The sequence below is a fragment of the Thermobia domestica genome, chromosome 18 (genome assembly GCF_964235325.1).
Source record: "Thermobia domestica chromosome 18, izTheDome1.hap1.1, whole genome shotgun sequence".
Taxonomy (NCBI): Eukaryota; Metazoa; Arthropoda; class Insecta; order Zygentoma; family Lepismatidae; genus Thermobia; species Thermobia domestica.
This window is the reverse complement of record NC_137471.1, coordinates 24,292,186-24,305,517: the sequence shown is the minus strand read 5'-3', so window position 1 is coordinate 24,305,517 and position 13,332 is coordinate 24,292,186. Positions and strand designations below refer to the sequence as shown.

General features: G+C 38.0%; 1 protein-coding gene across 3 annotated transcripts in view; it reads right to left on the bottom strand.

Annotated features, from left to right (window-relative positions):
* The window catches only part of LOC145675525 (pleckstrin homology domain-containing family A member 8-like), a 68,722-nt gene that overhangs the window by 54,552 nt on the left and 838 nt on the right, over positions 1 to 13,332 (bottom strand). Inside the window, exons 2-3 of one of the 3 annotated variants that reach the window (XM_081746008.1) lie at positions 3,989 to 4,105; positions 758 to 910 (exon numbers count right to left, since the gene is read on the bottom strand). In XM_081746008.1, coding sequence (XP_081602134.1) covers positions 758 to 910; positions 3,989 to 4,105 — 270 coding nt within the window. Of the gene's footprint in view, positions 1 to 751; positions 911 to 3,988; positions 4,106 to 13,332 lie in introns of all 3 variants that reach the window. The other 2 variants (XM_081746007.1, XM_081746009.1) reach the window with 2 other exon arrangements.

Below are 13,332 nucleotides of genomic sequence, written 5' to 3'. Positions count from 1 at the left end.
CCACCACCCTCCCATAAAGCCCGGACCTCGCTCCAAGCGACTTTCACATGTTCCCGCACTTCACTTAAAGGAGCACCTAGAAGGCCATCATTTCGCTTCACATGAGGGGATAAACATTTCATGACAAAGTGGCTGAACACGCAGGGGTAGGATTTTTACCAAGAGGGAATCTTCAAACTCATCCTACGATGGGGTAAGTGCTTCAACCGATATGAAGACTGCTTCAACCGATATGAAGACTATGTCGGGAACACCTATTGAAATAGTATATACACGTTTCACTGCAAGTTTTGAAACCTTACTTTCTGATAACCCATCGTATTAGAATGTTTTTTTTTTTTAAAATAGCTTAGTGACCAAGATTTTATGAACAAGACTGTACATACCATAACAAGAAGAAACTATTTACTACTGGATAAAAAAAATGAGTAGAACCACTGCCTCATCACAATCGCATCGGTCGTCGCGCTTTTCAAAAATCTAATCCAAATTTTCCCCTCAACAGTTTCTTCGCCCAACTACATTAATCAAATTCTCTCCGTTAAATTGAGAGTTTACTGTATCCAATTCTCTTTATTGGGGTACTAATCATTTATATATACATACTCTATATAATCCCCTGTTGGAGTAGTCATCTAATCTTGCATTCCTGTATGTCTGTTCGTTATCAGTTTTCCTCAAAAGACAAGTCATTATATAGTTGAGTGATTCCATTCCTCTACATTCCAGGTAAAAGAAAAGATGTACTCACACTTACAGGAATCTTTCCTGCTTCTCGTCGTGACACAGGCTTTGGCACTTCCAAGAGCAACAAGCCACTGCTGGCGTTCTTGAGATGTCGCTGCTTTCAGATAAAAGTGTTGCTCTCCTGGGATTACCAAGTCCATACGGGTATTATCCACAGGATGAACTGAAATCCACACGAACGCTATTATAATATTAAAAATTAAAGATTTATACCTTTTTAATTTTAATTATATACGAGGTGTGAAAAATTATAATTATATATAATTATAATTATATGTCTGGAACAAGCTCGGAGTATAATTATAGCGGTGAGCCGAATTGTATTTATGTTCCATGTTCAAAAGCACGCACTCGAGTGTGTTCCGACATGTTGAAGCACGTACTCGCATGAGTTCTGACATATATAAGTGTGTTACAATACGTTGGAGCACGTACTCGCATGTGTTTTGACATGTATAAGCCTGTTTCGTCATGTTGCAACATGTACTTGCACGTGTTCTTCTATATATAAACGCGTTCCGACATGTTGGAGCACTTACTTGCATGTGTTCTGACATATATAAGTGTGTTCCGGTATGTCGAAGTCTGTACTCGCACGTGTTTTGACATACATAAGCGTGTCCCGACATGTTCAAACACATAATCAAGTGCTCCAACATGTTAAAGTACGCAATCTCGAACGTGATCCAACACACTTGAGCACGCATTTATATTCAAGAAGCAGAAAATGAAATTTCGTGTATTACGCTGTTGGCAAGAAATTAATAACAAAAATGTTCAAGAGTTTCTGGCCTAGAAATATCCATCTGAAACTTGACACAAATTAGTTCCGTGACCTAGCACCATGCGACCTTTGGCTGTTTAGGACACAGATTTGTTAATATTTCGGACATTCAGTGTACGGCAATAACCATACTGCGCAAAGTTTCGGAATTCCGACAGTCACTTTACAACGGCATAACTTTAAAGAAGGCAGAGAGCTGATTCGAAAATTAAATTGTCGAATACACACCTTGTACACACGTGCAAGACACTGAAAGAAAACTCAATTTATCTGTTTCCGATGTACAGAATGATGATACGATGTACACAAACAGTTTAAAGATAAGCCATATTATGTAATAAAAATTTATAGAAAGATGCAAACAAGTTTCACCGAATCACTGTCGACTTTAACAGTCTGCTGGCACTGCTTATTAACAACCAAGACGTGCTCATATTTATAAACATTAACCATGTGCATCTTACTACAAATCGTTCCAGTGGCAGACGACAGACACCAGTGACGACGAAGGACCACCAGCGCCACTGCCACACTGGAGCAGCTATAACACTAGGAAGGTTTTAGCAATTATTGTCAGTTTTTAGCTATTCACTTTTACTTTTTTAGCTTGCTTAGAGCTCTAGGAGTTACCTAATACGAAGCTTTTAGCTTGCTTTGCTCACTTAGCTTGCTTGGAGCTTTCTAGATTTTAACACTAACCATATGCGTCCTCCTCCAAATTACTACAGTGGTAGACGACAAAGACACCAGTGACACCACTGGTTATGTGACGACGAAGGACCACCAGCGCCACTGCCACACTGGAGCAGATATAGAACTAGGAAGGTTTTAGCAATTATTGTCAGTTTTTAGCTAGTCACTTTTACTTTTTTTTTAGCTTGCTTAGAGCTCTAGGAGTTACCTAACACGAAGCTTTTAGCTTGCTCGGAGCTTACGGCCGTTGTTGCTCACTTAGCTTGCTTGGAGCTTTGTAGATTTTAACACATTAACCATATGCGTTCTCCTCCAAATTACTACAGTAGCAGACGGCAGGAACAACAGTGATACCACTGGTTATGTGACGACGCAGGACCACCAGCGCCACTGCCCCACTGGAGCAGCTATAAAACTAGGAGGGTTTTGGCAATTATTGTCAGCTTTTAGCTAGTCACTTTTACTTTTTTAGCTTGCTTAGAGCTCTACGAGTTACCTAACACAAAGCTTTTAGATTGCTCGGAGCTTTAGGCCCTTTTTGCTCACTCTGCTTGCTTAGAGCTTTATAGATTTTAACACATTGACTATATGCGTCCTCCTCCAAATTACTACAGTAGGAGACGACAAGGACACCAAGGATACTACCATGGAGGAGTCATTTTGTACTCACCTGTTAAGATTAAATATATCTCGCAAAAGAAAAAAAATTAGAAACTCACAAAAATCTACAGTGACTGAAGTGAACAGTACACGGGATAGGGATAATAGTTATTTATTATACTGCCATCTAGGAGTGAAACTTGGAAATGTCAGTCACATCTCCTACCAACAGGGGGTACTTTGTGTTTACCAACTTAAAATAGCAAATTTATAAGACATAGTAACGATTAATATGCACCACTCTAATTTGTATACGCTCTAGCTAAACATGTTGAGCAATATTTTTTTTTAACAATTTTGAAGAAAGGATTTGAAGAGCAATTTAAATAAAACACTCTGGTGGGCACAAAATACCCCCCGTTGGTAGTAAGAGGGTTAATGGTTGAACAGCTTAACTTAGGCGTTTCTCTTTAAGAGTCTTCATCCCGGCGAAATTAAAATATCGCTAATTTTACAGTAATTATGTGATATCTTCAAATAGATAAAAGATAATTGAAATGTGGAACAAGAGCGCCCTGGACAATATTATTTTGCGTGAAGTACCGTCATCACAAGTCACCTAGCGGCTTTCCGTTTTCAGCTGTTTAGAAACGCGAAAATAAATGCCGATTTTCAAAATGGCTCGAAATCGAAAGCAGATAAGTGAGTCGTGATAACGGTTTCTCATGTAAAATGATTTGTCTAGGGCGCTCTTGTTCCACATTTCGATTATCTTTTATCTATTTGAAGATTATCACATAATTACTGTAAAATTAGCGGTATTTTAATTTCGCCGGAATGAAGACTCTTAAGTCAGAACTTTTATATATACACATTAAACTTACAATTTTCGGAACGAAGTGCCATTACTATACTCGAACGCATAGCTATGACAAGATAGGGGCTTGACAACAAATTAAACAGGCTACTTAAACAGCAAGGAAAATAGTCATTCATTCTGTCTTCGTAACGCTTTCGCTGATTGGTTGAGTGCCCAACTTTTTACAAAACTTACGCATGCACCTCCATTTGACTCATTTCTTAAAATATATAGATACATATAAATTCCTTTATTACATATAAGAATTTCTTATATCGCTACCTATTTTTCTATGTTGCACCTACCTATGATTTCACAAGCCGATACTTTTATTGAACCCTTGCATCCTTGATTCACCTCCTCCTGGGACTTGTAGTACGCAAGGACGCAGTTATCCAAGACAAACCATCTCGTCTGCCAACCTAAACAAGGAATATGCAAGGCTTTAGAAACAATAGTTACAAAACTGTGCTCATGGGTACATAATTTAAAACTCAAAAAGGTACATTAACACTGAAAAAGGTACGATTTTAAATACTGAAGACTAAGGTACGATTTTAAATTATTATTATTATTACTAGTTTTTGTGTGTTGATGTTTAGTATCGATTTTTAGCACCGAGGCTCTATGAGACTGGCACCTACAATTTAAGGTGGAATCGAAACCTGCATGGTCCCAAATTTTAATCTTTTCCCCCATAGCCGAACATGCCGCGATCTGCGATGTGATCGTAGAAACTTTGCCGCGCCTGTGCAGAAAAATTGCCAGAGGAGAAAAAATAACCAACAGAAAAGTATAAAAACATGCCTGATGTGTGTAGATGTCTTAAGTGGACGGACTACTCCCATAAATATAGTTTGTATTGTTTTTTACGTCGCGTAAAGCGTATTTTTAAGAATCACAAGCGTTTCTGCAGAATTCCAGCAGAAAACTTTCGACTTACAAAAGCTCATCGCTGAAAGACAAAGAAAGTTCTGCCATCGGAATCTTATCCCATTGAGGATCAAACTTGTATCCCCGTGTACTAAAGACGCTCGCGTTAGCAGCTAGACCAGTGGAGAAAGCTGATGATGACAATGAACGAAATGACAGAATGAAAAAAGAGAGAGAACCGCAAGAAAACTCACTTGGCGACAGAATCGAACCAGAAACCTCCATTCACGAGAAATATTTGCTGTACACTCAGTCTCTGCGGCTCTTTAAGTAGGTTAATTCTATGAAGCATTAATGGGAATTGGAGATTTCAAAATGGTACGGTTATTATAGCTAGAACCGAAGAACTACTGGAAATGATTGACAAAATAGTTGACACTGGGAAACTTAAGATTTAGATTTCTGGGCTTTCGGCATCTTTGGCTATGTTAGCCCGTCACGTTTGAGGGATGACGTCCCTCAGCGAGCACATTATCCGGGGAAAGGACAGGAAGGAAGCGGCCTAGGACCTATATGTTAGGTATTACCCCGACATTTACCTGGTATGAATAAGGAATACCCAGGAAAACCTCATTCAGGATGGCTAGCCTGAAAAAGCTTTTACACTTTTTCGACCGAGTGTCCCCACCGGGAATCGAACCCGGAACCACTCACATCGAAGGCGAGACCATTAGCGACTATGCTATGCGGGGCCACCACACTGGGAAACTATATGGAATGGAAATCAACATCGGAAAATCGAAAGTCATGAGAATATCCCGTGGAAACGCGTCCTTACAGGTCAAATTAGAATAAAGAGAACTTGAAACGCTCGATCATTTCAGGTATCTGGGAAGTATTTTGACGAGAAACGCACGAGATCAGGTCAATAATAGCCATTGCCAAAGAAAAATGAAATGAAATGAAATCTTTAAGTTTTACGTCCCACGATTATGCCGGTTAGGCTAAAGGAGACGGTGCAGATGAGAAATGAATGAAATGGTAGAATGAAGAAAGTGGGAGGAAACAGGAGAACCCGAGAAAACCCACGAGAACGGTGCCATTGCCAAAGAAGCGCTCAATACGAAAAGATCGTTCTTAACTAGCAGGCTTATTACTGGACTAAATAAGAAGTTGGTCAAGTGCTATATACGGACCATTGGACCGTCTGGTTCAGAGATTTGAACATTATGAACGTTAGAAAAGAAATATTTACAGAGCTTCGGAACCAGAAATGAGATCTCTACTTCTTTTTAAAGTTAATTGATTTACTGAGCGTTCCTGAGTAATTTAATTTCCTTAATTATCACTAATTTACTGTCTTCCATTAACCTTTATGACAGGGTTGGCTGGTTTAAAAAAAATCATTTTTGATGATTTTTTTTTTATTTAAATCGATTTTTTTTATTTAAATCAAATCTTTCTCCTCGTATAATACAAGTCGCGATCTGAAGAAAAAGCATTACGAATTAGTATTAACTGACAATTATACCATTTAAGTGAAAGTATTGGGGTTGAATTTTGAATTAATCCCCAATCGTTAACCTGTACCAATCCCAAACAATGTTTCTTAACAATTATATATTATGGCTCTTTTTGTTTTGGTAAATTGTAAACTTTCAGTCAAGCATCATCCCTATTTATCCTAAGATCATGGTTCATACTTCATTCTCTTCAGAATAGAAAAGCTTTTAAAGCGGTAACATTCATATTTTCCCTATCATGTCCCTGAAGCGGAAAATTTTGAGAGAAGTCGGGATTTTTTCTGATTTTTTTTTTTTTCAAATTTCGATCCGCTATGAACTTTCCTGTGTTAATGCACAGATCTCAAAATCAACTGGGAAATACTAAGGGTGTACTAAATTTCAAATTTCTATCTTGAATAGTAAGGGAGGAAAAAATATTTAACAATGAGCTAAGAACATCCCCACAATACCCCAGATGACCCAGATGTAATATAAAAATCTCCTCAGACATCCCTATTTATCTTAGAATCATGATTTGTACATTATTCTCTTCAGAATGAAACAGAGCTTCAAACGGTACCATTCAAATATTTCCATCGTGTAGGCTATCTGGGCCTGGAAAATCACGAAAAAAGGAATTTTCTGTTAAGAAATATCCCCTTTTTTATTTATCACCCACTGTACCGCCTCTGTTTAAAGACAAAGATCTGAAACAAGTCTGAAAAATACTAAGGGGTGCAGTGAATGAGTGTCCAAAATTTCAAACTTCTAGATGCAAAAGTAAGCCCCCAAAAATTAATATCCCCAAATACCCCAGATTCCCGTATAAAACAGGATCTCAGGTTAGTTTCCTGAGACATCCCTATTCATCCTAAGATCATGGTTCGTACATCATTCTCTTCAGAATAGAACCGCTTTTCAGATGGTATTGTTCATATGTCTCCATCTTAGGCGGAAAAATCGCGAAGAAAGCTACTTTTTGTTAAAAATACATTTTTTTTTTAATTTTTGCCCCTCTGGACCCCCCCCCCCCTGTTTTCACGCAGAGATCTGAAATCATTTGAAAAATACTAAGGGTGCACTGAACGAGAGTGCAGAATTTCAGTCTTCTGAATGCAAAATGCAGGCCCGCCAAAAAATTATAAAAATAGGCACAACAAAAAATATTTTTTTAAAATTTATGACGTCATCACATCCTATGTCTCGACGCAGAGAGGCGTGAAAGCTTATGTAACGTGCTATACAATGCCTTCAGTCCTGAAAAAACGAAGTAAAAAGCTTTATTGGTACTTTTTTAATCGAACAATGAAGATTTTATCCTATCAGCTAAAAATAGGTGATATAATTTAAAAGGCTAAGCGTTAAGAAAAATTTATACAGCAACGCTTATCAAAGTGACACTTTTTTCCACAAAAGTTACTGATACTTGGCAGGACCATATTTTTAAGGAAATTGTAACTAGATTGCCACACGAAATACATAAATTTTGCCTAAAGTTATAAAAAGCTAACAAAATTTCGGAGAGGGGATAGGACACTTCTAAATATGCCCTATTATCAACAAATATATAGAGGCACACACAAAAGAATTTTCGTCTTAAATGTCGACTGTGATTTCCCCGTTGGAATAGTTAACGATTTACAATATAAACTCTATGTTACGAAGAGAAGAAAACAGGATTGCCCTGTTACCCGTTCAAAACGGGATTTTCCCTAACCATCCTCTGCATGACACTTGTTTTAATACTATGCTGTATTATGATTATCATCTTCTATAATCGAAATAACAGAACAGAAACGGGACTTTACTTATTTTCACTTTAAATTATTTCGGAATTTGATTTAAATCAAGGATTTTTATTTAAAAAATCAAGTGATTTAAATCAGACTGATTTAAATCAATCCACCCTGGTTTTATCTCCTTTTCACCTTTTGATCAAAGCGTCCCATGTTCAATTCTCGGCCGAACTACAACCCTTCTTTCAAGTGTAAACCAAGTAGCGTTTCGAATGTCACTTTAAGCGAGTCCTCTCCTTAATAACTTCGGTATTACATAAACCTAAACATACGAAACGAAACGAAATTGTTATTTCTGCTTTCCTGAATGTCTGTTGTTTTATAAAGAAGCCAAGGTTGCTTAAATATATTGATAGAAATTGGCAAAATCTAGCTATTGCATACTTAACTTCCAACATTAGCTTCGATTGGACCTCGAGTTTTAATTTTATTGAATGATATTTGCATACTAAATTTGTAATTTAATACCTCAGTTTTAACGTACTGATTATGATACGCTGACTTTAAAATTTTACATACCAAGCAATAACGAGATTTTCGCAATGGCTAAGGCGGGAGTTTCCCGATTTATATATAATGCCTTCACTTGTGCAACTGTTTATCTTTTTGTCCTCCTGAAGTGATTCTTGACGGTTCTATTACGAGTATGTAAAGATCAGTACAACGTTTTTTTTTTTTTTTTTTTTTTTTTTTATCAGAGTGCTTCGTGAGTAAATTGGCAGACTCATCGTCTTTGTGGCTAATTAGTCCCGGTATCGAGTCCAAATGGAGGGTAATTTCTCTCGGATGTAAGCCGAGAAGCGGTTTGAATTCCGCTTTAAGTTTATGTGACTTTTTCCAGCATAACCCCGTTACTGCATAATATCATCACGGTGAAACAAACTTATTTCTGTCCATATGTAGTATAAATACATAGAGCAAATTATTTAAACAAAAAAATTCTGTTCTCTTTTTCGAAAAAAAAAAAAAAAAACAAGGCTTTTGCCAACTCTGCTTTAAGAACAGGGACACTAATACAGAAACTTCGAAGACAGTTAAAATTCCAAAGGCTCTCCTACCGGGAATCGAACCGGGAGTACGCACACCGAAGGCGCACGCACTAGCCACTAGACCAGCAAGGAGGGCTTTACCATTGCGCCACTGTGCCCCCTCCAATTAAAGAACGAGAATATGAAAAAGCGTGAAAATGTATTGTTCACATGATTTATAATAATATTAATAGTGCAGGTGTAATTTCGGTGCACCACATTATCGAAGATATACAAGGTAAAATTCAGTACCTTGCATTAAGAGACATGTTTATAAGGAACAAGTTTCCGTGCAATTTTACTATACGGATCCATAGTATAAGTAAAGCCTGTATATTCCACCTGTGCCCTCGGAAACTATGCGAACTATACTTCGGCCCCACCCTCGCCAGCCTCTGCCGGATGAAACCCTCCCTTTGGTTAGGGAAAAGAAGTGAATGACATCAGCTGCGTTGCCAATTTGTCATTCAGTCGCCTGGCCTTGACGAGTGGAGATCGTAGGCTACTTAGAGTGGTTAATAAGGCAGAGCACACATTAGTTCGTGTAATAATTCATTCTGGCAACGCTTCCGCATTCAACAATTGAAAGACCCCGGCCGCTGCAACTTGTCCCTCTTCTTTCGAAATCACATATCGACAGCAGCGTCAGGAAGGGGCACAGTTCAGATAGAAAGGCTCTAGTAATAGTAGTATAGTAGTAGGAACGAGTTAGAATCCCCACAGGGGTTGGATGGGCTCTGTTCTCGACATGAAATGGGCAAATTAGACTTTACATTTTACTATCTATGGGTCCGTATAGTAAAACTGCACCCAAGTTTCTACAGGTAACATAATTAAATACGAAGCAATGCAGCTATACTTGAGGTTTACAAGTGTAGGGTTACTAATGTAAAATCATTACAAATGCTTTACGAAGGATAAAATAAGTGAGCGTACACGAAAGATGGCTTTATTACATGCTATTTTCCGCTGGCGGCATATTTCTGCATGGTGTACAGACCCTGTATTTTATGTTTACAATTGGAGCGTTACTGGTATGAAACCACGACAAGTACTATTGAAACTCGTATTATTGCCAAAACTCACTTTTCTACTACCATCGCTAGGCAGGCATACCCACCACCACTGACTCGCGTGCTACGTTTGGACGCATCCCTGCGCGGGCCCGTCAGCTTCGCCCTGTCGTTGACTGTTAGATAGCATTGGTGCTTTATAATGGCCACTTAGCACAGGTTTGTTTCTGTTTTTTGCACTGTAGATTTTATATTGCACATCCGGAATGTGTATTTATACGCAAATGATAAAAAATCGTAATTTTTCAACAATTACTTCTGCTGGCCTCCTTGAATTTTATCTATGCCAAGTGAGATATTTTCATGTCACCCAGTGGCGAACCTTTTTGGGTGACAATACGAAGGAAATTTATGAAAGAATTTTTAAACAATTCTTTCTAGTGATGCTCCAAAAGTAAACCTGTACGATAATATCGTGATTTCGGACGTTGGACACATTCGAAAGCGAATTTTAACACTGTCTTAAATTGAACTTACTTGACAAGAGAATATTTGTGTCCTCTTCTTGAGTTCCCATGCCATTCTCCTAAGAGCCTACAAGAATAATAAATGCAATGTCGCCGAACTGCTGGTCGTGCGTAAGATAGCTATTTTCGATGTTCTTTACGTGGTCAATACACTTCTTCACACATATGAGATTATTATCAATTCAATACACTCTCTTAACACATTACAAACACTTGCATTTCAGGGTGTTTCATTTTTCTTCCTAACGCCTCTCTTGAACTATGACCACATCACCCCCCTCCCCCATCGGGTTAAGGCAGCAATGATAAAGCGGAAGTCTTAAAACGTAATGGCCATAGTAACACCCGATATTGTCAATTACGTAAGCTTTACCGGTGAATGTTCCGTTAAGGGGATCCAGTGCCTTTGACACCACTTCTTTCTATTGATTTTCCTTTGATTACATAATATAACGTTATATTAAGTTAGGTTAGGTTAAGTTAGGTCAGGTTAGGTTAGCTTATGTTAAGTTAGGATAGCTTAGCTTAGCTTAAGGGGGTCCAGTGTACTTTTGGACCCCCTTAACGGAACATGGACCGCTTTACCTATATTTGCCTTTTTCATTTCACCAATCAAGACAGCCTTTATCGGGAGAAGGCCGGGCACTGGGATATTGCGTAAGTGCATGTGTTTGTGGTCATCGGCATGGTCGACGTCTTTAATTTTAGACGTGAATCATATGCAGCATTATCTAAATCCAATCATACACTTTTCATTTGTTGGTATAAGAGACTCTTGAGAACCATTTCCCGAATATCGCATAATTTACATCGTCTCGTCATCGCTGCGGCATGCAATACGATAATTCTTTTGCGCCTAGATACGTGACCATTAAGAGAATAACAGCACAAACCATCATCCCACCTCTTACTTAAAACATCGTGGGTATCGTACCAAGTATCATGTAAATATATTACTTTTCCACCCTCACTGGCGACTTGCTTTAACTTGCTCAATCCTACTTAACTCGATTATTCTCCTCCTCCTTTTATTAGACATCTGGTATTTGAAACCTAAATGTTTCCGAAGTCTGTACAATGTGCAGCGTGCATAAGGAAAGTCACATTTTTCACGAAGATGACAAAATTTCATTTGAAGTAGGTCCCGCACCCTTTTTAGTACAATTTATCATCTTATTTGGTGTCTTTTGGGCTTCACTGTCTGCTATTTTTCTCACGGTACTCCTATGCATTCCTAAAATCTTCGCAATTTCACTTCACGTCTGTTTTTCACTGGCAAGTCATACGCATTTAAAATAGGTTCCTGGCTCTTTGTTTACTAAGAAGGGCTAACCCAGTTAATTTATTTTTGTCTTCTGTTGTAGGCGATTTTCCATTATGCACTCCACTCGGTCCAGCAACACATTCCCATTTCATGCTCAGTACCACTCGCGTTATTATTTACACTAATAAAGCTATTGTCTTAGTTCTTAATATTATGACCTTGCTGCATGTTATTTACAAGTTCATTCACTAAAATTTGCTTCCAGGAACTTTAGATTTTGCTAAAAATCGAGTATTATATAATCACTAACTTAAAGGACATGTTTCGAATTGTAGCAACTAACACTCCACGTGGGATTTACCAGCGATTGTCAATTGTTTGAAATGATGGTTCTGGTTGGTCATTTACATATTGTGGATGTCTTCCGCAAGATCCCTTAAACAACTTATTTACGTAGAAGGTGGCATTTTTTCGGTTGAACGAACTAACTATGCCAAAAATTGTTCCTACTGATAGCTGATTTGTTACACGGATACGCCTTAACGATATCTTAAGTCACGTAACTATAGGGGAGAGGGGGTTACATTTGAACATCTATTTTCGAATATTCGTTTTTGCTTCCAAACACCCAGTAAATTTCCTTATAGAACTGTAGAAAAAGCTAAATATAATATACATTATATTTGCCATAAAATAGAGTACTTTGTTTGATCTTGTCATTCTGTGCAAGGGCGCAGGGGGTGTCGTTCAAATGTACCCCCTTGGGGGGTAGATTGAAACAAGCATGTGGTAGATTTGAACATACGTGGGGCAGTTTTGAACAAACCATTATTTTACTACAATAATCGTTATTTTCAGGATGAATTCGTTTACGAACAACAAGGCTAATGTAACAAAGCAGCATTAACAGTTTAAGGCACACGAATTAACCAATCGCGTATGGCAAGGAAATAATAATAATAGTAATAATTGCTGAAACATATATGCAGACCCGTATTTGTATATTGTGAGCCTCTGTGCTCTAAATAATTTGCCTCCCCTTCGGAAACACATCTGAATTGAGTTGAATTCATAGTTTTTGGAGCCACTGAGATGAATAGTGGCAGTTATAATCCAATTCAACTTCAAGGTTATACTCAACTCCCAAGTGAGGCGGACGAGAGTTTAAAAGTAATCGAAAACGAGAGACAAGAATTAGAAAGTCCACACACAATATCAGCAGTTGGTACTGAACATTTGTCTTCATTGTCTGAGAACACAAACATGTTGCTGGTACTTATAACTTTCAGAAAAGCATAGGTAGAACAATGTTCAAATGTGCCCCCTAATTTTTGTTCAAAGCTGCCCTAACCGGCATGATCAAGCAGAATTTGATAATACCCAGATAGTACAAGCTATTGTGAAATACAAAGGGCAACATTGGATAAGTAAATTAATGTACTTGCTTCTGCAATGAATGGCAGATAATATCAAAACACAGGCTTCTGTCAAAAATCTTACAAAACTTCACAAAAATTCCAACTTTTCACCCCACAAATGTAACAAAGTACTGCTGTTCATCAACAGTTACATTAAAATTGCAGATAACAGTTGACCGTCATGCAACGCAGTTTTGCCAAACTAAAAATTTTGAAACCACCAGA